The sequence below is a fragment of the Cryptococcus depauperatus genome, chromosome 4 (genome assembly GCF_001720195.1).
Source record: "Cryptococcus depauperatus CBS 7841 chromosome 4, complete sequence".
Taxonomy (NCBI): Eukaryota; Fungi; Basidiomycota; class Tremellomycetes; order Tremellales; family Cryptococcaceae; genus Cryptococcus; species Cryptococcus depauperatus.
Genome location: NC_089471.1, coordinates 1,680,060 through 1,704,023, shown reverse-complemented (window position 1 = coordinate 1,704,023; position 23,964 = coordinate 1,680,060). Strand labels below are relative to the sequence as shown.

The following is a 23,964-nucleotide window of genomic DNA, read 5'->3' as shown; positions in this document are numbered from 1 at the left end:
TCTTAACCATCTATCCAAACTCCACCTCATTGTTGGAGCATATACAGAGGTAAGTCTACTTATGATCTTAATGCTCTTGCCCCTTTGCCATCTTTGCCAGTCAGACCGGTTTAGAGGAGAGAATCAAAGGATCGATGCCATGATTATTGTCCTAAAGTCTCTGCTATATGCTGTATCTGCTGGCTATCTGCAGTGTATGCTTCTGTCTGTGGAAAGAAAGACAAACAGAGTCATACCCACTGCCTCTCATTTTAGGTATCGTTGGGTTGTTTACTGCCACACACCTTCATACAAACAGCTAAACCAAATAATCAACCAAAAGATTAAAAGCTAATTGAATAGTGTTTCTCTCTCAACGCTATCAATACCAGCACACCAGCGGATCTTGTTTAGAACGTTTGTGAGCGATAATTGTATAGCAGCCAGGCTCAAGGATATCCGATTCAAAGAGAAGGATGGTAGCGACTGTTATATCGTCTTTTGACTTACAGCCCACCATTTTGACCACTCCTGCCAACGCTTTGGAGCCAACCACTCCGTCCGAGAAGAGTAACAATCTACGACAATCGAAATTTAGTTTGGAACCGAGTGCTAACCTGGCCAGTCCAACTCTATCCGTCTCTTCGCCACCTGTTGATAGGAATGTTCCAGTCAGCTATCACCATGGAGAGAACAATGATGCCGGTCCATCACATTCGACTCCTCGCGCTATCCCACCTCCGCCCAACCCACGGCGGCATCGCTCAGGTGTCCATGTATCCCGTGTGAGAGTCGCGAGTGGGTCTATCAGATTCAAGAGTCAGGGAGATTTGGCATCTATGGGGCATGTGGAAAGGGATGGAAGATTAGGAGAAGAGCAGGGAGAGATGGAAGAGTTGAAGGAGGAGAGATTGGAAGAGGAGGATGTATATGGAAGAAGGCGAGGCCGATTAGAGGGTCGAGGTGGGTGGAAAAGGGTCGTCAGCGAAGGAAGTGTACAGGGAAGTGTGGATGAGAGCGAGGATACTTTCTGGGATAACTCGCAAGTCGTCTAGGTCGTATATGTGAAGTTTTGGTTGACAAAGAGCAGAGCCAGGTATTATCATCACCTTCATTCTCGGCCTTCTTCGCGATCCGGTTCTCTAGCTACATCTCCTGAACAATCGCCTATAGCTTCTGCTAGCCCATCACCTATCTTTGTCCGTCGTAACCTTTCATTACCACAAAACGGTTTTGGCCTTCCGGCTTACATTTCTCAATCACTCTCACCTAATCAACATTTTCTCCATACTCACTTGCCGCCAACTTTTCCTCATGGTAACGGCGCAAATCCAGTGGCGCTTGCCTCGGACCATCATGCACCGGTAACAATGGTTTTTACGCCCACAACTCAGGAGTGGAAGGATATACAGTCTATGCCAGAGTGGAGGACATTACATGGGGTGTCAGCTGGACTGGGTAGCAACGGCAGTAGTGATGACGATGAGAGCAATCAAGAACTCAAGGATCAGTTACAAACGGAACAGCATCATGACAAGACTGAGAAACGAGACAAACGTCCCGCCCTGTGTTCTACCGTGTCAGCAGAGTATCTTGGCCCCGAGAAACAACATGCACTTGATCCTGGTTCTCCAAGTTCTATAGCCCGACCTCTTGAACTTCAGCGCGCAATCACTCAGCCGGAATACAATCAAAATATCATTGCTTCTAGTCCTCTCATATCTCAATGCGAGCCACAAGAAGACACAGAGACAAGTTGCAAAAACAGAGAGAATGGTTTGAGGGGAAAGGGATCGGCTGGAATTCTAGGTTTGGAAACTTGTTCGTTGAATCAGCCAGAATCAATGACAAAGACAGCTGCACAAGCTTCTCAAACTGTAGCATCAAGTGATGACGATGTCATTCTCAATCCTAATCCTGATGATCCACCAGTCAGGTGGAACAGTATAGGTCGAAGCGATTCTCTTCGTGCTGTGCCAAAAGCTGATGCCCCGTCACTACCGCGTACGAAGACCAAACGCGAACGTGAGAGGGAAAAACTTTTAATGAAAGTGGACGAGGAGCTGGACGCGGATCCAAGAACACAAAAGATTAATGATGGCTGGGGCGGCGGGGTCCAAGAAATTGGAAAGGGTTTAGGGTTGGAAAGAGCAAAAAGCAGTTTCAACTTTGTCTCTACAGAGGAGCCTCGCTCAAATGAGCAGGTGTCTGAAGAGGACGTATCTTTGCCACATTTGAGGATAGATCCTGAAGCTCTTGAGCCAAATTCGACAGCCGCTGTGATTGGGGGCCGAGAAAAGCAGTCATTCAATTTATTTGAAAGCACATTTTCAAAACAGAACATGTTAGGTGTAAGAAAAGCTGCACCAACTTTGCCTTTCAAAACGTCCCCTCTCAATTCGACGCCTATCGTTCCGTCTGATGAACCTTCCACTCCATCAACCAGAACAGTCACACCGAGTGAAGCACTTTCTACTCAAGAATCATCTTTCCCGCCTCTACAAGTCACATCTACCACTTTAGATACTATTCGGGACTACAGCCGCAGTCTTCAGCAGCCTGAACGTTCTCCCAAATCCCACAATTCTACGCCTCCCATATCACCTTCATCCGGCCGCAGAAGAGACATGAACAGAGTCAGCCTTGTCGCAGGTCGAGTCGTTCAACCTTTCACATTCCCACCATCGACTTCCCTCCCACCCTCATCGAGCTCCAAAGCAGCCGACACGCCATCTCTTCAATCATTCTCGCCATTCCGTTCCCCAAATCTGCCACCTACTTCACGTTCGTCAAGCACCATTGCACCACATCATCCTTCCATAGATCGACTAGACTCAACGATTAGTATAGCACCTAGCACAGGCGTTCCGAGCGAGTGCGGTACTCCGACAGAAGAGAAAACGAGTGGAATAGGGGGAAGAGGTATTGATGATTATATCATAATCAAGGAAGCAGGCAAGGGGGCGTATGGTCTTGTGATGAGAGCAAAAGTCAAAGGACCGAAAGGGGAGCAGCCTGTTGGTGTATGTGATTCTGCTCTCTGAGATGAATCAAGTACTGAAGAGCAATTCGTAGGATGAAGTAATCATCAAATATATTATCAAAGCGAGGATACTGGCTGATTGCTGGAAAAAGTACGTATCTTGTGGGTGTTGATGTTGAAGATGGTTCGCTGATGCGTTGATAGACACAAGGTGTTGGGACCTATTCCTGTTGAGAGTCAGTCTACAATTAATACTGGGTACAATCCTTCGGCTAATAAGTTGTCTAGTTCATGTAATGGACCAACTACGTCATCTTCTGTACATTCCTCCAAAAACAATGTCACCATGGGATCCAGCTCGTTCCCTTTCTGGTTATTCCGAGGTTGGAAGCAGTACTCCAGTGTCGCAACCCAGTTCCACTGAACTTGACAATAGCAGGCCCATAACTCCTGAGAACATACACAACTTACTGACTACCACACAAAAGTATATTGCAGAGGAAATCAAAAGCTCTCCTCAAAGGGGCCATCCAAATATATGCAAGCTTTTAGACTTTTTTGAAGATAAAGAGTTCTACTATCGTGTGTCTCTTTCGCTCTCTATACTAACAACCTTGATGGCTGATCGCACGGAATAGTGGTCATGCCTCGCTTTGGAACAGGTTTGGATCTCTTCGATCGTGTTGAATCACAACCGTCAGGTCTCGAATCTTTTGAGGTCCGCTCGCTTGTAGGTCAACTAACGGATGCTGTCCGATTTCTTCACGCCAATGGCATTGTACACCGAGATATCAAAGATGAAAATGTCATTCTTGACGGTTCTGGTCATTGCCAGCTCATTGACTTTGGTTCAGCAGCTCATTGGAGACCAGGTAAGAAATGGGACACTTTCTCGGGCACATTGCATTATGCTTCGCCCGAGATTTTGAGAGGTGAAATGTATGGGGGAAAGGAACAAGATGTATGGGCTTTGGGAGTAGTAGCCTATGTCCTCCTCGTGGGCGAGACTCCCTTTTCAGACTTGCCTGATGAAGTCTTGCACGGATTATCAGAGGGAACCAGTGCCAACGCTGCGCTAGTGGCGAGGTGCAGTTCAAGTCAAGAAGGTCTAGAAGCAGATGGCGGAGGGGGACTAGGCGATGCTGCCGACCTTGTAAAGAGGTGCATGGAGATCGAGGCCAATGACCGTCCCAGTGCCAACACGTTGTTGGAACACCGATACCTCAAGGGAAGAGGTGGCTGGGCTGGGAAGAAGGGCTGGGTCATTCCAACGGGCAAGTGAACACAGTAGCATTTTAAGATGACGTAGAGATACTTTATAACTATTGATAGTGGTGTCTAGAATAACCTCATCTTCAGGTTTAAGCTCAATTGAAGGCAACATGCAGTATATTATTAAAATGCTCTTGTGTGCCTATTCCTCGCCTCTTAATCTCCTTCTATCGTTCCAGACATTCATAAAAATCCCTGTGTTGGATGGCGTCGGGACATGATGACTTTCTTGTCCACCGGTCAAACGACGTCTAGTCATTTTTACCTTTTTGTCATTCTTTCTTATTAAACTCTATTTGAGTCTTTAATCATATAAGCAACTCTTGACCAAACATCTTTTCCTCCTGAAATACAGCCAGATAGAGTGTATGCCGTGCTCGAATGCATATCGCCTAGTACAAACTTTTCCGAGCAACTTTGGTTGTAATGTTATACTCTTGTATTTCTCGGCGTGTTCTCATCAACAACTCTGTCTTTAGGCATTGGAGTAACTCTGAGTGTATAGCAGACGTTTCCAGCTTGAATTTTAAAGCATTCGGTATAGTTTCAATAACACCGCCCTTTCATCCGGCTGTCTATCCCTTGTCTCCTCCTTCACATCCCTCATCAAGCCCTTCTTTCTACTGGCGCGAGGTTGATAAACAAACTCACGCCATACCTCATATGAGCCGTCACAAAACGAGAAGCGAAATGATGGCAACGGCTGTACGATTCTACCAAGCCACGACATGCCCAATTCCATAGAGACACAGTATTCGGGGGTAGCTACACTCTTTGTCCACTCTAGCTGTCCCTTGACAAGAGGCAGGAGTCCAGTAAAGAATGATGAACAGCTATCGTTCGTCGGGCCTGCGATTTCAACCTAGTGGGAATAAGTTTTGAAGGCAAATTCCACCAAAGTCCCAAGATGACAGACATGTCAACCAAATCAAACAAGAGCCCACACTGGTGTCTATACCTGACAGTCTGCTCAGACATGGTATAGCCAAGTATACCTTCCTACCGTACTCTCAAGGGCGGTCTTTTGGGGAAAAGGCAAGTTTAGTACGGTCTACAAAGTTACCGGGATGGATGGGAGATGGGTGAGTGATGGCATTCCCAACGAAGGGCCAAGAATGTTGATATTTCGAGACAAGCATGCACTCCAATATACACCTCTCTATCACCATCATCCTCTCATCGCTGTCCGACTGCTCCGCAAGTCCACATTCTTGTGTGACTTGCCTGGACGTCCATGTTTGGTTGGCATAGAAGGTTAGATCCGGACACCAGGACACTGTTATCTTATCGGTAGGTCCTTTAGGAACACCGATTGGAATCGGTTAAGATTTGCTAATAATCTGCAGGCAGAAGATTAAGCCACAAAGCATGTTCCACTGCCATCGCATCTGTTACCGATCGCTCCGTCCAGGGCAGTGTACATCCTAGACCAGTTATTGTCTTGCGTAGGGGACAGGCTGTATGAAAAGGGTCGAGTGTGTCATCAAGACTTGAAGGGCGACAGTGTGCTGGTTGGGACCGAGATGGGAGATGTAATCATCCTGGATAAGCCGTCAGAATTGGCATTTGTATTCCGAATTAAGAAAGACACATTTGGGATTAGCAACGAGATTCTCCATGAGCGAACCAAAACTGACAACATGTTGCGGTAGCTCTGCTTTCCATGTAAGCCTTTGCCCTCTACACCCATTTGACTAAACCTCAGTCACTGGAAAACCATTCTCGCTCCATCCCATCCCTCCAGAGAGGTCACTTACTACGGTCCCGAGCTTGACATATGGTTTATCACCATTATTCTCCTCTTTCGCTGCAAGCTCGTTTTCTGCTGGGATCCAAACATGTTTCTTCCTACTTGATGGGCGAGTGTGTCATGGACTGAATGAGAGAGTGGGATGAAATGTATCCTCCAGATTCGCCCAGGCGACCCAAATCCAATCGTAGCTTTTTAACGTGCGATGAGAAAGAGGTTGGGAAAGAGGTAGTTGATTTAGACAGGGAAAGAGAGGAATGGAAGAGAGTTCAAAAGGCGATACAAAGTTTCTTGAGTATTGGCGGAAAGCAAAGAATGTAGGGTTTTCAAACGTAGGAGATTGAGGAGGAGACTCGAAACAAACTGGAAAGGTGGGATGCCGAGTCATCAGGCCAGAGCAATTTTGAGTCGACGACGTTTATCCCTGCAGAATTCAAGTATCTCTTGCGATCTGCTGGCATCCTCTATCATGTCCTCCCAAATCCGTCTTTTCTGTCGCCGAGCGTATCTCCAAGTTATCCACAGCACTCGTTACACCCACCACCAGCTGCTCTGTCTCAATACCTCCTAGCAAGAGTGAGAACAAGACGCAATATTTAGAAGCAGGCGGTCAGTCCTTGTCAGGAGAGTCAGCAGGGGGTAAGAAGCACAACAAGGCGTTGAGTTGTTTTATCAAAATTGAGTTCAGCAGTCTACTCTCTTCATCCCTTGGCCAGGAGTTAATTCAAGTCAAGAGGCCATCCGATGTGGCAAGATGCCGACAGGAGGATTTCAATAGAGGACTCACTTCGCTTCACTCCTTTACCTCGTTGATACCTGTTACTCACTCTTAATCACGTTCTTCTCTACCCAGCCATTGTCCATATTCATGCTGTCTAGCGTCAGTCTCGTCTCTACCTTGCTGTCCCAAGATCCAGCTTCGTCATACAACATATGCCAGAGATGCTTATATATCAGCCCCATATTCACCTCTTGGCGGACGAATGAGTTTGAAAAATGAAGTTGCTGGGTCTCTTTCAACCTGTTTAAGCAGCAGGACAGATAGTAGGACATCTTTCCAATCCGGCGATCACGACCAACCCTTCAATCTTTCTCATCAGTCCCACAAGTCGGACACAGACACATAGGTGAACACGCTTATCTGTCTGATACAAAAGCGTACGAGTTGTTGGGTAGCGTATTGGATGTGAAGTTTAAAGAATTATTCAATACAGCTCAGAGAAAAGATACCAGTCATGTCCCCTATACATTTAGTAGACATTGCAGGCGAAATCACGGTAATGGGGAGAGTTCCGGCGAGAAGAAGCGGAAACGGTTTACCGTTGTTTCGTCCACAGCACCTGTCCAACAGCGCGCACAAAGGTCAGCCTGACGCACCTCAAGTGTCACCTGTAAGATTAATTGTCAATCTCTCTCCATTAGGCAGTGAGGCAGCCAAAGTATGGCACTTACTGAAATGTGCCCTGAAAATAAACAAAGAGAGTTGGCGAAAAGAGCAAAGGCAGATCCCAGTCAAGAGCAGAGAGGTTAGCTGAGACTGCTTGGGAAATTAACTGAAAAGGGCATAATAAAGTCAGCATCTGAAGAGGTTTAGAAAATCATCAGCCGTGGGATCACAATCTGTGTTTAGATCTTGTATCAAAGAAAGAAATACATCTTGAATTATGCAACGCCACACCACAAGATGGTTGAAATAACAAATCTTCAGGGCCATACCTAATACCTAGGCCTCTCGTCGTACCTGCTAGACCTGTCGTCTCTCCTGCTGTCGTAACGGCCGTCGCGATCACTACGATAATAATAAGGATCACTGTGTCAAGGAATATGAAAGAAGGGCATGGCGTAAAACGCTCAGTCACAATGAAATAGTAACATGTCCAGGGAAAAATATCAAGACTTACGAAGGAGGGGCACCTCGATAATAATCATCATAACTGTTACCATGTCAGCACAAGCTTGCACCATAAAAGCAGAACCTACCGATCACGGGCATATCGGTCATCATGCCTGCGATCGTCGTATCTTTCACGTCGATCATATCTTTCGCGTTCCTCGTCTTTGCAGCCAATCAATAACTGCTCAAGGTTGGATAACCAAAGACTTACAACCGCGAGAAGGGGCTCGGTCAACGTATCGAGCGTCATAAGACCTAGGTTGATAAGGCCTGTCATAACTAGAACCGTAATGGGGTCGAGAGTCTGCCTTGACACCATGGTATCGACCAGGGGTGGGAGTGCGAGCGCGACCCCGTCGAGCCTGCACTATTGTCAACCATGTGATCGTTTCTTTTATACATACATGGGCAACAGTGACGGTCTTGCCTTCAATGTTCTGACCAGACAGCTGGTCAATAGCCGCTTGAGCCTCTTCGTTGGTTTGCATCATGACAAAACCAAAACCACGAGACTCTTCTATTCTTACCATCAGCATATAAACGTGTGATACAATGGACGTACGGGAATGCGGGTCAACCATTATTTGTACCTTGACAACCTTGCCTGCTTTGGAAAACAAGTCTTCGAGCATACGCTCGTTGACAACACGAGACAAACCACTGACGTGAAGGTTGTTTCCCTTGTTGACGGGAGCCGGGCCATCGGTTCTACTTTCGTCAACCTACACACTACCAACCACACCCACTCACCGTCCTCTTTCCTCAGCCCTGGCAGGACTTCGACTCCTGTCCCTTCTTGGACTCCTGGCATCGTCGCCACGAGCTTCTCGCCTAGGAGAATTGTCTCTGGCATAGACATCGCCGTTGCCAACAGCAGCAGAATCACCTTTCCAGACTGTTGTGGTGGAAAAAGTCAGCCGTTAGTCGATAGTCGGATTCCGGTCGATACGCCATGTCTGAACAGGAATCGAAAGAAAAAAAAGGGCGGACAAGATACACGCGAAAAGGCGAAACACCGCGATATTCCATGCCATGGCTAAACGCCAGATCGACCCGCCGGAAATGGACAAGAAATCCAGGATGCTGGACAGCGTAACGCTGAAAAAAAAAAGGCGATACCGAAAGCTCGCTTGTCAAACCACGCGACGGTCATCCTGTTTGCCTCCACGAGAAGCACTCCCAAATACTCGGATGCGTCCAGAGCAGTCTCATCGTGATACCGCCGCATACCAGATCTACAAAAAGCGGGCCGAGAGACTGTCCTACAAGGCGGAAGGGTGATGCAGCCCATGGCTTGTGAGAGCGAGTGAGAGCTGAGACATACCGTCGTTAGGGTCGGACATGATGGATGATGGATGTAAAAGTAGTGTAATAGAAAAAGAAGACGAGAGAATGTGATTTGGCAAAAAGCGGAAGATTGGCCGGCAATATTCGGAATTATCCGATGTGGCGTTTTCCCAACCCCTCGATGACACGACTGGACATTCTTCTTTTCCCCAATGCCAATGCCAGCCGTCATTGTCTCTGGTTGTCCTGCACACTGCCAGCTTCCAAGCATAGCTGTCTCCTGACAGACTCTATGCAGTGCCGCGGCGCAGCTGGTCCTGTTCCTTCTCCTACACACAGCACGACAACCCAGCCGCTGCTACCCAAACCTCTTTGTTATACGTCTATCGTCTATACGCCTATCGTCTATCGTCTGTACGGCCATACTCACCACGCTACACAAGCCCAGACTATGCAAACTCTCTCGTGGACCTTTCAGACGCTGGCCACACCCGCACCCTTGATGCCTCGTGTCCTGATCTTTCCTCCTCCCCACGCTCAGCAACGTTGTCCCACGATCGCCTGGTGTATGCCCGGTAATGCCGCATGCTTCCGGGGGTAGCCGTGGTCGGCGTGAACTTACGGTGGGTGGCAAATCGTCCAACCACGGCAGACGCTGCTTCTTAAGAAGACAGACGGGTGACGGGTGACTGTACCGTCTGATGGTGCCTCGCATGTTCTGCGCCGCTCCTCCCGAGGATGTTCGCACATTTCGAGGACTAGCGCATGCTCCGATCTTTTTTCTCTTGGCCGGCTCTTGTGCTGATGCGATGATAAATACCCCAACGGTTTGGACAGGGGAAAAGTTTGTCGCCACCTAGGTAAATCCCCAGTTTGTTCAATCCCGGTGGACCAGCCAGGCACGCCCGTCGTTTATATAACATGTCGACCCATCACGAAGGTCTCGTCGACGATATCTTTGATTCCTCCTTTTCATGTGGGTTGGGCCAGGCGGAACGCGGGCTGACGGCGCAGATAGCAACTCGATGGAGTATTACATTGCGACGCCGGAGACCAAGTCTCCCGAGGCTCGGGACAAGTCGCCCAAATGTACGTGCTGGCGACGCGTCGTGCGCTGACAGGCCGTAGCGTCAGCAGAGAACCAGTTCTCGCTCTCTCCTCTGTCTTTGGGAGGGCCGGTGCAGCCGATAGACATTTCTTCCAATTACTTTTCATATCCTCCCAGCGCACTCACCTATCAGCAACAGCAGAGTCCCACCGCGTCTCATCCCTCGTTTTTTCATCCGTATCGCTCGCCCGTGACGGGCGAATTCTCTCGATCACCCAAGTCGCCCAAATCGCCCGCGCTGTCTTCCTCGCCCCATGGCTCCATCGCGTCCAACCGGCTGTCGTTTAGTGCAGCGACTGCCGTTTCTCCTGCTCTCGTTTCACCCCATAGTATAGCAGGATCTGTCGACGCCTCGCCCAATCAAAACTATCCGTACACGTACCCCTTTTACGGCAGTCCTCTGTCGGGCGGTGTTTCGACGTTGGGCAATGTGTCTCCTAATGGGCCGGGGCTGAGTATGGTGGCTGGTTTTCCGTACCCAACGGGCACGGTTCCTCAGTCGCCTGCCAAAAGTCAAGGTGTCATGCGTAGTTTGAGAAGTCGCGGTAAAGGTGCAAAAAAGACAAAGCGGGATGACGCGTCGAGCGATGAAGAAGAAGACGAGGAGAGTCCGAAAGACAGCCTTGGCTTGACGGGGTGAGTCATGTGTTTATAGGTAGGCAAAGCTGACGTGACTAGCCGCGGCGATGACCGTCTGCCGGTGTCTAACAAACGAGAAGATGTTCGAAGGGCAAGGATCGAGAGTGAACAGGTGAGCTTTCGATCGCGTCGGGGTTCTCGTTATGGTGGTATACTGACACAAGAATGAATAGCGAAGGCGAGATGAATTGCGGGAAGGTTTCAAAAGACTCAAAGACGCTCTGCCTCCTTCGAATCAGAGGGCATCCAAATCAAGTCTACTCGACCGATGTATGTAGTCCACTTTCCTCTGAATTATACTCATGCTGTTGTAGCTGTTTTGCATATCCAAGCTATTGAAGGCGCAAACAGGTACCTTTTGGCGCAACTTGAGGAACAGCAAAGAGAGTGTACGAAACTACGAGAGTATGTCGCGTCCTGTTCTCTATGATCATGGTTGACCCTTGGCAGAATTTTGCACGGCGGGGTGATGAACCGCACTGCCTCTGACAGCCCTGAACAAGCTGGAAGGAGCTATTAAGCCTAGATGTGTCTGACTGATCAGTGAATAAGGGTTGTCGATAACTTTTGTGAGTCTCACTCTTCACATCTAGACACAAGCTAAGACCGTATAGACGGAATATTTTGCTTGTATCTATCTTGTGGAATCGCCTGGCTTTTCGCATAAATCCCTTCAGTACTCAATGCTTGAGTCATCCCTCAATGTTCATTTCTACATCACGTTCTCCTTCATGTTCTATCGGTTTTGCCATAACACCTTGCGTGTTAATGTTTCAAACAAGCTCTCGCACCGCTTATTGACCTGTATCATATGGAATGGGTTACGACGTTTTTTTGGCTCTACGTTCTCCGACAACGAAATTCACGGTTTGATGAAATTTTATTCCTCTCGACTCGGTCTCAGGCTTTTTCAGATTTTTCAGCGCCAGTCTCACTCTGTTTCAATCTCTCTGATATTCTACTCCATCTTGGCTCTGGATTCCTTTCGGTTTATTCCTCTCGATCGACCCTTCTTCACTCGGCTATGACTGTTCCATATGGTCTCCTCTCCGCCGCTTGTGCCATACTCTGATATTTCCTTCTTACTCTATGACCCCTCATACATTTTCGACATGTTTAACTCAATCCCATACTCAAAGATAGCGTCACTCGGTTTGCTCGGGTGTACGTTGCTTTGCTCGAGTTCCTATTGATAAGGAATACAACGCGGCAATGGATCTTTGTGTCTTACCAATTCATCTGATTAGGAGATAGTATCGCCCCCCAGCCTGTTCTTGATGAACAGAAATGATATTGCTTTGGTTGTAGACGGGCCCGAAATTGAAGGGTCACTGCATTCAATGGATCTCCTGCTCACTTGTTCTCATTTCCCTTTACCTTCGCTCTTAACTCCCAATTTTCGGTGCAATCTTACATTCGCGACAAACAATCCCTTCTCTTGGCTTGATGCGCAGAGCGAGAAAGTTGTTGTGGGGTGGAATCGCGCTATGAAACGCACAATTGTCAGGACAAAGCAATACATATTGAGATTGTTTGATTTGTTTTGGGAAAGTTGAACTTGTGGGTTACAACATACAACCTTTCAAATGCTGTGAATACAAGAGTGCTTTGCGCTTGGTTTGCTTGTCTCGTTTCTATCTTTTTTTATTTTCTTTTTTTATATATACCATTTTTCTTCCTCTTCTTACGTGGTAGGCTACGAATTCTCAAGTTGGTTAGATAGTCTGGTTTGATTTGCGTACTCATTCTCTTTGCTCATTTTTCGTATCATCTCTCGTTTCTTTTCTCGGTGCTCATTTCTTTAAGAATAATCTTCGTCTTATTTCATGCTTTATCTTTCATTTTCTTTCGATCAGTCTCGTTTCAGCTTTTCTTTTTTTCTTTCAGTTTGGTGCGATACGTTCTGTGTATACGATCAAATCAATCCAGTTGAGTCATCTCTATCCTCTTAAGCGAAAACTGACAAAAGCTTAGTACATATGTTGAACTCCTTTTCACAACTCTTTGTATTCAAGTTTCTGATGACTCGATGCCTTGAGTCAGTCCTTCTATCCTTTTGCTAAGCCGCTTTACTAACATTGACCTTTCTCTGAAGCACGTTGAATAACATTAACTCTTTACTGCACTTGCTCTTATGGCTTTGCCTTTTCATCAACTTTTAATTCCGATTCATAAACCAAACTCGATGCGATATGAAAAAGAGTCAGTAGCCCTGGTATGGTTGCTTTTCCTTGGATCCTTGACGGTGAACGGAAATGGACTGATTCTTTTTTCTTTCTCTGGGGGAGAGAAAGAAATTTCTTTGGGATTTGGAGTATGAGCGGAAGGAGGAGGTGGACATACGTTTTTGATGATTTGTAACGATAACCACGATCTTTTATGAAAAATATTAAATTGTATACTCTGGCTCTGACCAAGTCACCGACGAGTTTGATGATCTGTTAAGGCATGACTGTTGATAACCAATGGTCAAATGTAATGAAGATGTAAGACTGGTAGATCATTTGGTACATGATACTACACAGCTCTCTTGTATTCCGTTCCATTTCAACTGAATCCATTCGTATTTATTACACAAGATGTCTACCATCGTGTGCGGCCGAGTTGAGACGGCTGTGCCTCTTCATTTGCCAACAACACATCAATCAAGGCGCACCAGAAAGCACGCAAGGGACTCACAAAATCAGCAAACAGATCCAGGCAGACCATATCATCGTCGTTCACCGTATATCCTTGGATTTGTACCGAAAACTTGGCTTTCGGAATTTCCTTGGGGAGTGCCACAGTTTGTTCAACCTTGTATGGGCCGGGATGGACGGGGCATTGGACAGAGGCATTGTTATTAAGGGCTTCTTCACAGAGGTCGAATCGTTTCTGGAAGAGCTTGATGAGGCCAAGTTTGACAGTCACGTCGGCCCAGGCGCCTTCCTGTATACAATATTAATATTTGGGCGGATGAGTAGAAACAAACCTCGATAGTTTCAAGTACATCAGCCTCAACATTGACCGTCAAGTTTTTTCCTGGCACAGGAGGATCAGGCCTGACTTTGATAGACTTGAGCTGGCTATATATCGCGTTTAGCGCTCTGAGCGGGCAAACACAAACGGCCCGGATGCGCCGAAAAGACTTACATGACATCGGAAGCCAAACCTATCCTCCATCAGCTCTCGCTTCCAGTCACCTAGTAACTCACCGCAATCGGTATAACTCCAACTAGCCATAGTCTTCACTTGATCCACCTCAACAACCCTAGACAAGGTAGGGGATTTGCCACCCGAGACAAGCTCGCTCGCCCATCCCAACGCGTCTGCCACCAGGCTTGCATGGGCTGGGATGGCCAACAATAAAATCAGAGAAAATAATTTCATGATGGATGATAATGCAAAATGAAAAAGGATAAACGTTGAGATAGCATCATCGTGGACCGGGTAACCATCGGCAAATGCCGGATCGGGCAGGTGGAGGCAGATATTCTTTTGACTTTCCATTTTGATATTATCATTAAATGATCATGTTGAAGAGAAATATATATTGGCAGTGTATAGCCAGAGGGAGAGGTCTGGCTGGAGCGAGGCAAGTAAGAGCTCAGTCGTTTGCCCCTAGTCGTCCGTCTCCTTATCGTCTCCTCCAACCAAGCGCCTTCAAGGTCTCTTTTGCTCCACTACTCGCACAAGGTTGGACGCTGGAATACATTGACTCTGGAAGGCTACAAGATGAATCGGAACCAGCTTGCGAGGGAAATATGGGCACAGAGGATCTACAAGGAAGACACCTGGTCAGAATATTCAACCTCGGACACGGAAAAGAGGGATGGAAGAGGATGATGGCATTTACGAGCGAGGTCGGACAAGTCGTAGAGGAACAAGACGTGAGTGGTTGTATGGAGAACTGAGCCAACCCAATTGAAAGCACCATCCGACTATGCACATCTCTTCTCTTGCAAACTCGTCCAACTACACCCTCACACTCTCAACCCATACCCATACGCCTCTTCCCCCATATCCGCTCCCAAAAGGGTCATGTATCCAGCCTGGAGTGACGACAAAAGATGTACAGCTGGCGGAAAGAATCGAACAAGTATACAGAAAATTTACATAGACTTGATATTTGCGGAGATTAGATAAGATTCGTTTTTGGTGGAGGTTGTCAGTTTTCTAATATCCAATGGGTCTGTGCATCAGATGATGATAAGACGTAATCTCATTTCCTTTTGACTTTGTTTATTTTTTCTCTTTCTTTCATCCATCTCATTTGTTTATAAATCCGATTCCATTGCAGGTTTTGTTTCCATCGCTGAGCAAGGATGGGTTCTCGAGCGTGATACGTCATATCCGCTGAGCAAGTATCCGTACGTATTTTCCACTCTTACGTCCCATGGTTCTCATCCATCTTTCTAGCCGTATAGCCACTGTTTGAAATGTCGAGTGTTGTTGAGACGCCTTAACCTACCGACGACCATCTCTACAGCTTTCAAGAAAGGATGCGCTCGCCAGGTAAGCGGGAAAACCTCGAGGCAAGATATGATGTTGTTCTTGACTGTAAGTCGTCATCTTTTGGTTTGCTTTGTCCCGCCCGTGGGTTATGGATGCACTTGCATCGCCGCCGACTGTCCCATTCATCACTGTGCTGCAACAGCATGCTGTGTGTGGAAGAACATGGCCATTCAGCCGTCGGGTTTGTGGCCTCGTTGCCTGTGAGCCGAATGGCGATGATGTCGAAAGAGAAAAAGGCTGTTCTTTGCCTCGTACTTGTCTCGAGACGGATTGTTGGCAACATAATTTCTACCACTACCCATGGATCGTTCTAATGGATGACCGCTGACGATGATTCTCGCTCCTGCTGCTCCCACATCCGCTCTACAACGCTCGACTGACACTACCTCTCCTATCTACCGTCTGCGCCATCTTCTCTCGCTCTCGCCTTTGGCACCTGCGTACACTCTTCCAGTTCCAAACCTCGAACTTCATTCCGCGGCGGCGAGCGGTAACGTCGGCCTGGTACATTATGCCCTTACACATGGCCAACCGATCAATTCTGTCCTCCACGGTGTACTGCCGCTTCATGCAGCATGTTCGGGTGGAAGTGTGAGTGTGGTGCGAATGTTGATCGAGCAGGGAGCAGATGTGAATGCGCCAAGGCTACCTCGGCGGTATAGTGACGGGAAAAAAGGAAATGCGCCTAGTGTTGGAACTGCAGGTGGGTTTGGTTGCAGACTTGGGACGAGATTAACATGGTTTTGTGATAGGCTCTACACCTCTCCATTTTGCAGCGGCAAACGGACACACTCACGTCGTTCAGATGCTTCTCGCATCAGGTGCCGATCCATCCAAACTAGACAAAAATGGACATACTCCAGAAGATTTGGCTTTGTTGAACAACTCTGACCAAGTTGTCAACGTTTTGCATGCTCACAAGAGGTTGGCTAATGAGGACCGGTTGGATGGAGGTAGTATGACCGGGTCAGTAAGTCCTACGGGCTCGTCCATTGTAGCACCGTCAAGAAAAGGCAAAGAGAGGGCATTTTCGTTTTCAAGTAATAAGTCTGACCGCTCACTCAAAATTAAGAAGAATTTGGAAGAATTTCTTCATACGAAACCAAACAGACACTCGGTCGCTTCCATCCAGAGTGTTTCAACCAAAGCTCATCAATGTGTGCCACCACCTCTCATATTACGCTTTTCACACGAGGGATCCGACACTGATAAGCTGGCTTCACCCCTGGAGCTTGACACCCCAACTTCTTCTCTCCCCGACAGAAAGAACGTCTCGTTTTTGCACACGAATGAGAGCACGACTACTTCTGTATCAGGTAGCCTTGGAGGAAGCCTGGCAGATTTGTCTAGGCAAGTCAGTGAAGACTCGACAACAAGTCAAAGTTCTTCCGTTATATTGTCTCCTCCCCTTCCCCTGCGACCGTCTCCAGCACGGAATCACCATAGCTTTGCCTCCTCTCGCCGACCTTCTCTTCCATCCATCTTGGAGAAAGCCGCCCATCCTGGTGCCGTTTTTCGAGCAGCGATACACGGACATTATCAAGAAAATCCCCAGGCTTCATCATCAACCAAGAGCCGTTCCCATAAACATGGTCTTTTGCAATTTTTTTCGCGTCGGGCTCGTTCTCGCTCTCCAAGTCCGCCTGCCATAATGAAACAAAAACCTATGGGCCGCCAGGAACTCGACAAGGAAATTGGAAGGCTAGAAAGAGCCAGTCTGAATATAACTAGGAATGATACAGGGTCGGAAGATGAGGTGTACAAGAACAAGCCTAATTCTGCACCAGTAACAAAAGTAACTTTTTTCAACGATGAGTTTTCCAACACGACGCCTTCTTCTTCTGATGTGTCTCTGCAACATCTACAAACACAGCCTTTGCAACCCCCGCGATTGCCGCCACGAAAAATCGATCAAGCAATAACTTTTGTCTCGACGCCCGGCGTGGAAAGAAACTACAACAGAACACGGACAGGTACTGATGTAATTCAGCCAAGTCCATTGGCTAATGAATGGGCGGAAAGTGATTCTGATGGTCATGGTTCACGATATACGGGAAGCAAACGTCGAAGGGCCAGGACTGATGCGAATCAAACGCACATTGTGCTTTCCTCGCCTGGTAGATCAAGATCTTCCACAATTCCTGGCAGTACAACTGTATTAAAAGGCAAAGATGAAGATTTGCGAAAGGTGGCCGTGGAAGGAGTGATTAGAAAAGAAAGCGAAAAGGGGTTCAATCAAGAACAAAACGGAGACGAAGAAGAGGTAAATGACGCTACAGAAAAATGGTATGACGCTGTTACTACTACACCAACGGAAGAAATCCAGCAGGTATCTCTTACCCCAGTAATTGAGTTATATCAGGATAGTGAGGCATCAGATAAGACCAATGCGAAACCCTCTTCGTCATACTCTCTCGCGAGCACAAGTTCAAAATACAGCAGGATTCGAAGTGGTAGCATAGGATCCATTCAAAGCGATACTTCTCGCTCTCCTCCTTCCACTCTTCGTCTCTCTACCATTGCAAGTGATTCAAGTTCTATGCGCCATAATAAGCTTGGGCAATCCTTGACGAAGGATTTACAGTCAAGACAACGAGGGAGATCTGTGTCTTCAGCATCTTCGGGGGCATCTGGGACTGCTCAGTCTTTGGGTTTCAAGGACAGTTCTACCCCTTCAACAAGTTTGACCATTCCATCTATCCTATCCGTTCCGGCTTCAGGAGAAAGAGGAAGCTTTCCGCCTGTACCAGAGCATGAAGTTATGACCCATCCACCTGCTAAAGGGAGTCTCACCTCGGCGGTCATTTCTTCTCATGCCGAAGCTCAAGAAGCTATCAAACAAAGTGAGAATGAAATTCTCGAACTAGCCCAGTTCCCACTCAACCAAGAATCGGTGCGAGATCTTCAAGCGCACCTTGCGGTTTTAGGCGAAAAACATGAGATTGAACGTGCATTTGCAGAACAAGAGACTCGGGAAACGCAGGAAGGTAAAGCCGATGATGATGGAGAGAGTTGGTATACGGCCAACACGTATCAAAGCAGGGGTAGTGGGAAGGAATCTGACGAAGAGAATCTTAGAAGGAAGCGTGAGTAATATTTCACTACTAACTGGTAAGATCTGACCAAGAGGTTAGCGACGCCATTAACCCCTATGTCCCATCTTAATGTACCCGCATCAGCCAACTCTCGCTTGTCAAATATATACGATAAACGTGCTGCAGCATATCGTGACCGTCTTACAGCCCTTGCAACTCTGCATCTTCCACATACTGTTCCTGTTACTGGTAACAAAAACTGGTCACGTCAAAGAGCCGCGTCAACCGACAATGTGTGGCTCACCACAGGACCAAATAGAGTTAGGTCTGCAAGTGGTGGTCTTTCTATGGGATTTGGGTTCGGAAATGGGAGCGGGCCGTATAGGTACAGCAATAGACCTAGCTCAGCGTTTCGAGAGTATGATGTCAAGCAGGAGCAAGGTGTTGGGAATGTTGAGAGAAATTCCTACATTTCTAAACCTATACCTGCGATGTCTGACGTCCAGTCGGAAAGTTCGAGACATTTATCGAGTGGAAGTGTCACATCGCACAAGGCTTACAAGTATACCCTTCCCCAAAATATCCTTTCAAGCGCCTCTCGGTCGCCGTCTCGCCATACCGTCCCCTCTTCCACCACGAACTACAATGGACTCTCACCCTCTTCCTATGTATCGATCTTCTCCCATAGGTTTAGCAACATCCCGCTAAATGATGATGACAGCGATGACGAAGAACAAGAGTGTAGGCCATATACCATAATCGAGAACGATTGGAGAGGAGGGCATATTATAAGTGACGAAGAGTATATGGCGGGATTGGAGAAAAAAAAATGGGGCTTGAAGAGACTGGCAAGACATCATCGATTGCACTGATGTAGCTGGAAGGGATTCAAATTGTGATTGTTCGAATTGCCTTCAAAATGCTCAGTATTTTTTTTGAATGACAGGCGTCTGTTTTGTCATCTTTATTCTGATCATGGTTTATTTGGTTAATACCTTGACTGTTTTGTTATCTTGTTTTTTATGTACAGGATAATTTTTGCTTACATTCATGTGAACCGGGACAGGAGGACAGTGGTAGTTGCATGTAGGGGCGGCTGCAAGGTGGTGGTGAAACTCGTGTGAGAGTCCGGCGGTGGCTGTAGTCTTAGATTTCTTGATATCAATGGATGTGTTAAAAGTAGTGAGGCCTATAGGTATAACATATGATGATAGATTCTTGAAGAGGATCATACAATCTACGAATGTTTCCTATATATTTATGTACTGAACAATAATTGAATGGAGGATTAAAATTGAACAGATAAAAGAACAATAGAAAAAGAACAAAAGGCGGAGCTCGACGATGTTGCGACCCTCTACGTTGAACAGTAGGTGAAATAAGATAGCATACGTGTAGAGTCGTAACACTACTGATAATTGTGGGTTATGTCGATATGTCTATAGATGCATTTGAATTGTTGCAATGAAGAGACCTAGTTTTTTCATCACCTTTGCAAGATTACTTGCTCTTGTATAAACTTCGCATATCGTCCTATCTCCTCTACAAGTAAAGTTTTATTTGTTCATGCTTGAATCTTCTTCCCTTTTACTGCCTCATGCATGGCATACTCCTTGCTGACAAGATGGCTCGTCTTTTCAACTAACTCCAGCATTTTACTCAGGTCTCCACTCCACTCATTCAATACCCCATTTGAATCTTTTTTCTTTCTGAAATCAATGATGCCCGCTGGACGATCGATTCGAGCATATATGGATTTGTCGGTAACGAGTTTGCAGAGAGTACGTTCAGTTGTTAGTGGAGTAAGATCCAATAATTGTGTGAGGCGTTCCATTGTTATACGAGAATAATAGGAAGCAATGGTTCGAACGTTCTGCTAGCCGTTAGTCATATGCTCCCTTGCGTATATAATCTATACTTACGTGCTCTACGACTCTTTTATGCAACTGAGCCCATCTGGCATCTCCAGGATCCCCAATCTCCTCCTTATTTTTTGTCTTCTCTGTTACCCCAATTTTCTTTCCCAAGCTGGTACCAGAAGTAAAAATAGGGGACTGACGAAGAGTTGGACCATATATTGATTCAATACCGGGCCAACGCATGAGTTCCTTGGTGACAAAGCATTTGAGGAGGTCGCTATTGAATAATCAGCTCTTTGATTGACTACCAAGGATGAGAACTTGCAAATGGAGAGGAGCCTTTTGCATGGCTGGGTCCGCATAAAGTTTGTGCAACATGTCATGTTGTTCGTTATTGTAAGGGGCAAGAATGACATAAAGAATGATGTTTTCAATCACCTTATGCTACCATCAATAGCTGTAACATTTGAAAAGATGTGAAAGCCTACACTGAGTTCTTTAGCAGGATCGCTTTTGATCTCTTCCGTATCCCACACAGCCTGGTAAGCATTGCAAACTTCAAGGTATTCGTCATCTTGTAAGGCAAGTTGCACCATCAAGTCATAGTACCGTAATTTCAACTCCTATAATATCCTTCAGCTTGTGTCTTCTGAGGCACAATAAAACTCACTTGAACGTCTTTCTCCTTCAGGTATACTCTGTTAATCTTCCTTGAACCAACGCGTACTCTGACCCAATTGCCTCTCAGAGATTCCAGCCTCATTTGTTCCAATATACTATAACGGGCTGTAAACATGGTCCCAAGAATAAACAAGCCCTTGTCAGCACTCACAACTCAGTTTTTTCCTGCTTGTCCATGCTTGAGTATGTCTCCGCCTGCAGATCAGACATGAGATCTGCGGCAGTATCTAGGTGTTCTTTGGCAGTCACGGGCTCGACCTTGATCTCCTCCTTTCCCTCTGCTTTGATATTCGATGGCGCGCGATCCGCTGATAACCCAGATACGTCAGGGCAAAGAGGCAAGGTAAAGAGATATGGGAATCAAAAACCTACTGGCAGTCTCTCTAGGAGCAATTTCGGCTAAAGTCTCGTGGTGTGCAGCGAGCATAATTGTCAAGCGTGCTCTTTGGAGTTCTAGAAATATCTGAGAAAGCGAAAACCATTTATTCAATTGCTGACTCTTTCATGGAACGAAATCCTTACGCACCTTGCCCTCAGTGACATCTCTCAACGTCTTCAACAATTCCAGCCACCTATCTTTACCGCCCCCAAACTTTCCAACTTCTTTCTGTTCTTTCAAAACGGGAAGCCAGCCCATGGCTTCGTCAACCATTCTGACAACAGCTTCCTTCAATTGGCCATGTTTCTTGGACATCACTGCTAACTGATTGTTGAGCTGATCCAAGTCTCCAGCTTCCCAGCACAGGCGAGCAAGCAAAGTGAGAAGAGTACTGGTACTTGACATGTCAGCAGCATTTCGAGTCTGCTTTTCAAGTATGGTAATTTTTTCGACTGCTTCTTGTGTCTTACCAAACTAGCATTTGAAAAATAAAGTCAATGAGGCCAAAATTGAGAGTGAACAACACCAACCTTTGCGAGCTGCTCGACTTCTGATTTGAGGGCGGTGACTTCTGCCGTATAATCTCTCTCTTGCTTTCTAGTATTCAGAGCCATCTCGGGGGGTGTTTTAGCGTAGATAGAATAGACAAAACAAATTAAAAGAGAATAAAAATTACCAAAAAAGAAAGAGCAAGTGAAACGCGAAAGCGTCAATGTAAATTGCCACGTGGTATTGTTGCTATCCAGTACAACATTACGATTACGGTAATTCGTCCGATGCCGCAAGAAATATCAATGATACATATCAATCTCCATGCAGCTTCCCATCAACTCTTAACTACCAAACTTCACTTGCCTCTGCCAAACTTTCATCTCTTCATCTAACTGATCCTGAGTTTTGGTTGGAATATTCCCCATTCTCTTCCCTTTTCCTCTTGCTACGTCTTCGTCAACGTCCATTGCATCGCTGGCTCTCGCCTTTGCTCTTGTCATTTTACCTTTGCCGCCCGTCTTGGTTCCGACGGTGGCAACGGCTCTCGCCTTTGTTTTCGGTTTGCGGACACTTGAATCGCCTGCGCCGCCTTGTATCCGTTTCGCAAGCGCGCCTCCGATAGCGCTATTATTACTTTTGAGAAGATTCGCTCTCTGTCTTTCAAGCAGCCTACAGCCACATTAGCTCCTCCTTTTAATACATGCAAGACATACCGAGCCTGTTTGGCTTTCATTGGTTCGTTAATCGCCTTCCCTTTGACGTTTTGTTGTTGTCCAGGCTGAGTAATGCGCGCAAGAAGCTTTAGGCCTTCGGGTTTATTTACTTGAGGTCCAGCTGGAGCAAATCCATTTCCTTTCCCTGACTTTGCTTTGCTTTTCGCTGATCCTTGAGCCAGGGCTCGTTGGTCGAAGTGCTGAGAGACGTTTGTCTTAGGACCTGTCGGGATATTTTGTGCCCCCACTGACGGAGCAGAAGACTGAGCGAGCGAATTAAGAGCTTTGTAACTATCGGAAACAACATTGAATGGATACGCCTGCTCCATGTGCAGGATGTGATGTACTGATAAGCGATAGTCTATTACTGTCAGGAGAGTAATCATACGAATATCAGACAACACTCACTATGGTCAATAGCCTGACCTGTATATTGCCGGCGCACCCGTTCAGCGTCTGCCATTGTATCGACGCTAACCACTGCTATACCTAAAAAGAGTCCGTCTGGCTGGTGCATGTTGAATACCTTGGTGGTACGCGGCAGATTGAGGGGCGCATCAACCAAGACGTTCTACGCGAAATCAGTTGCTGAAAAACGACAAGGAAATGTTCTATTCGCACATAGAGATCCACATCGCTAACTCCCTCAGGCAAACCAGTAAACAAAAGCTTGAACTGTTCATTGACTCTTCCGCTAGCGTTGGAAATAGGATTTACACTCGCGCCAGGAATATTATGGCTGGCGTAGGGCCTCACCGAAGGAATACTGCTTTCGTGGTAGCCTTGGTATGGATTTGAGTATTGATAGGCCATCATATCGGTTGCGTATCTGAAGGTCTATCAGCGAAGAACGATTATGAAAAAAAAAACAGGATGTACGCTTTGAGGAGAGATAAATAATAATGATAATAATAAATCAAGAAGAGAAGAATAGAATGGTTGAGAAAAAGCAATTAGCAACAATGGCTAAAGTCATGACGTCTACAGTTTGTCAAACAAGAAGCCGCCCTAAGAAACATGCAAAGCAATGTAAAGACAACATCAAAACTGGCATTCTTACATTTCTTAGTTGCAGAGAAATGAATTGTCCCCATCGAGAACACACATCAATTAGAACCAAGATAGAAAGCAAACTATCATTGCATGTTTCTCACTTGGATTACACTGGCATTCTGCTTCTTATCTCTCCTTTCCACCATGAAGAACCAACATATCTTCCAGCTTTTGATTAATATAAATGCTGCATCTCTATGGGTAAAGAAATGTCTGTCTACAGAAAGATACATGCTATTTGCCTTCATTTTCATCACACATTTGATCCTCGTTGACCTGACCTATGTTGTGTCTTTATCATTCGATTTTTTATCTATCTCACAAAGTCTAAAACTATTACAACTGT

General features: G+C 46.4%; 8 protein-coding genes across 8 annotated transcripts; 4 read left to right on the top strand and 4 right to left on the bottom strand.

Moving 5' to 3' along the window:
• Positions 1 to 455: 455 nt before the first annotated feature.
• Positions 456 to 4,244, top strand: L203_103974 (uncharacterized protein; the record flags this gene model as incomplete). Its single annotated transcript, XM_066213364.1, has 6 exons — positions 456 to 1,021; positions 1,070 to 3,002; positions 3,055 to 3,113; positions 3,167 to 3,198; positions 3,251 to 3,544; positions 3,601 to 4,244. The coding sequence occupies 6 exons, from the start codon at positions 456 to 458 to the stop codon at positions 4,242 to 4,244; spliced, it is 3,528 nt and encodes a 1,175-aa protein (XP_066069461.1).
• A 3,456-nt stretch (positions 4,245 to 7,700) lies between these two features.
• Positions 7,701 to 9,221, bottom strand: L203_103973 (uncharacterized protein; the record flags this gene model as incomplete). The annotated part of the gene is made up of 8 exons (XM_066213363.1): positions 7,701 to 7,773; positions 7,886 to 7,918; positions 7,965 to 8,040; positions 8,090 to 8,240; positions 8,283 to 8,395; positions 8,441 to 8,586; positions 8,629 to 8,773; positions 9,203 to 9,221. The coding sequence occupies 8 exons, from the start codon at positions 9,219 to 9,221 to the stop codon at positions 7,701 to 7,703; spliced, it is 756 nt and encodes a 251-aa protein (XP_066069460.1).
• Positions 9,222 to 10,190: 969 nt separating this feature from the next.
• On the top strand, positions 10,191 to 11,579 carry L203_103972 (uncharacterized protein; the record flags this gene model as incomplete). Its single annotated transcript, XM_066213362.1, has 9 exons — positions 10,191 to 10,254; positions 10,300 to 10,909; positions 10,952 to 11,024; positions 11,086 to 11,110; positions 11,169 to 11,182; positions 11,227 to 11,317; positions 11,363 to 11,378; positions 11,465 to 11,481; positions 11,527 to 11,579. 9 exons carry the CDS (start codon positions 10,191 to 10,193, stop codon positions 11,577 to 11,579), a joined length of 963 nt encoding a protein of 320 aa, XP_066069459.1.
• Positions 11,580 to 13,482: 1,903 nt separating this feature from the next.
• Positions 13,483 to 14,281, bottom strand: L203_103971 (uncharacterized protein; the record flags this gene model as incomplete). The annotated part of the gene is made up of 5 exons (XM_066213361.1): positions 13,483 to 13,533; positions 13,592 to 13,840; positions 13,884 to 13,977; positions 14,045 to 14,063; positions 14,107 to 14,281. 5 exons carry the CDS (start codon positions 14,279 to 14,281, stop codon positions 13,483 to 13,485), a joined length of 588 nt encoding a protein of 195 aa, XP_066069458.1.
• A 137-nt stretch (positions 14,282 to 14,418) lies between these two features.
• On the top strand, positions 14,419 to 14,805 carry L203_103970 (uncharacterized protein; the record flags this gene model as incomplete). Its single annotated transcript, XM_066213360.1, has 1 exon — positions 14,419 to 14,805. The coding sequence occupies one exon, from the start codon at positions 14,419 to 14,421 to the stop codon at positions 14,803 to 14,805; it is 387 nt and encodes a 128-aa protein (XP_066069457.1).
• Positions 14,806 to 15,393: 588 nt separating this feature from the next.
• On the top strand, positions 15,394 to 19,313 carry L203_103969 (uncharacterized protein; the record flags this gene model as incomplete). The annotated part of the gene is made up of 4 exons (XM_066213359.1): positions 15,394 to 15,451; positions 15,861 to 16,109; positions 16,159 to 18,492; positions 18,541 to 19,313. The coding sequence occupies 4 exons, from the start codon at positions 15,394 to 15,396 to the stop codon at positions 19,311 to 19,313; spliced, it is 3,414 nt and encodes a 1,137-aa protein (XP_066069456.1).
• Positions 19,314 to 20,005: 692 nt separating this feature from the next.
• Positions 20,006 to 21,974, bottom strand: L203_103968 (uncharacterized protein; the record flags this gene model as incomplete). Its single annotated transcript, XM_066213358.1, has 9 exons — positions 20,006 to 20,314; positions 20,364 to 20,577; positions 20,626 to 20,738; positions 20,789 to 20,923; positions 20,971 to 21,076; positions 21,133 to 21,289; positions 21,354 to 21,444; positions 21,508 to 21,834; positions 21,891 to 21,974. 9 exons carry the CDS (start codon positions 21,972 to 21,974, stop codon positions 20,006 to 20,008), a joined length of 1,536 nt encoding a protein of 511 aa, XP_066069455.1.
• Positions 21,975 to 22,193: 219 nt separating this feature from the next.
• Positions 22,194 to 23,378, bottom strand: L203_103967 (uncharacterized protein; the record flags this gene model as incomplete). Its single annotated transcript, XM_066213357.1, has 4 exons — positions 22,194 to 22,521; positions 22,566 to 22,926; positions 22,974 to 23,136; positions 23,187 to 23,378. 4 exons carry the CDS (start codon positions 23,376 to 23,378, stop codon positions 22,194 to 22,196), a joined length of 1,044 nt encoding a protein of 347 aa, XP_066069454.1.
• Positions 23,379 to 23,964: the final 586 nt, after the last annotated feature.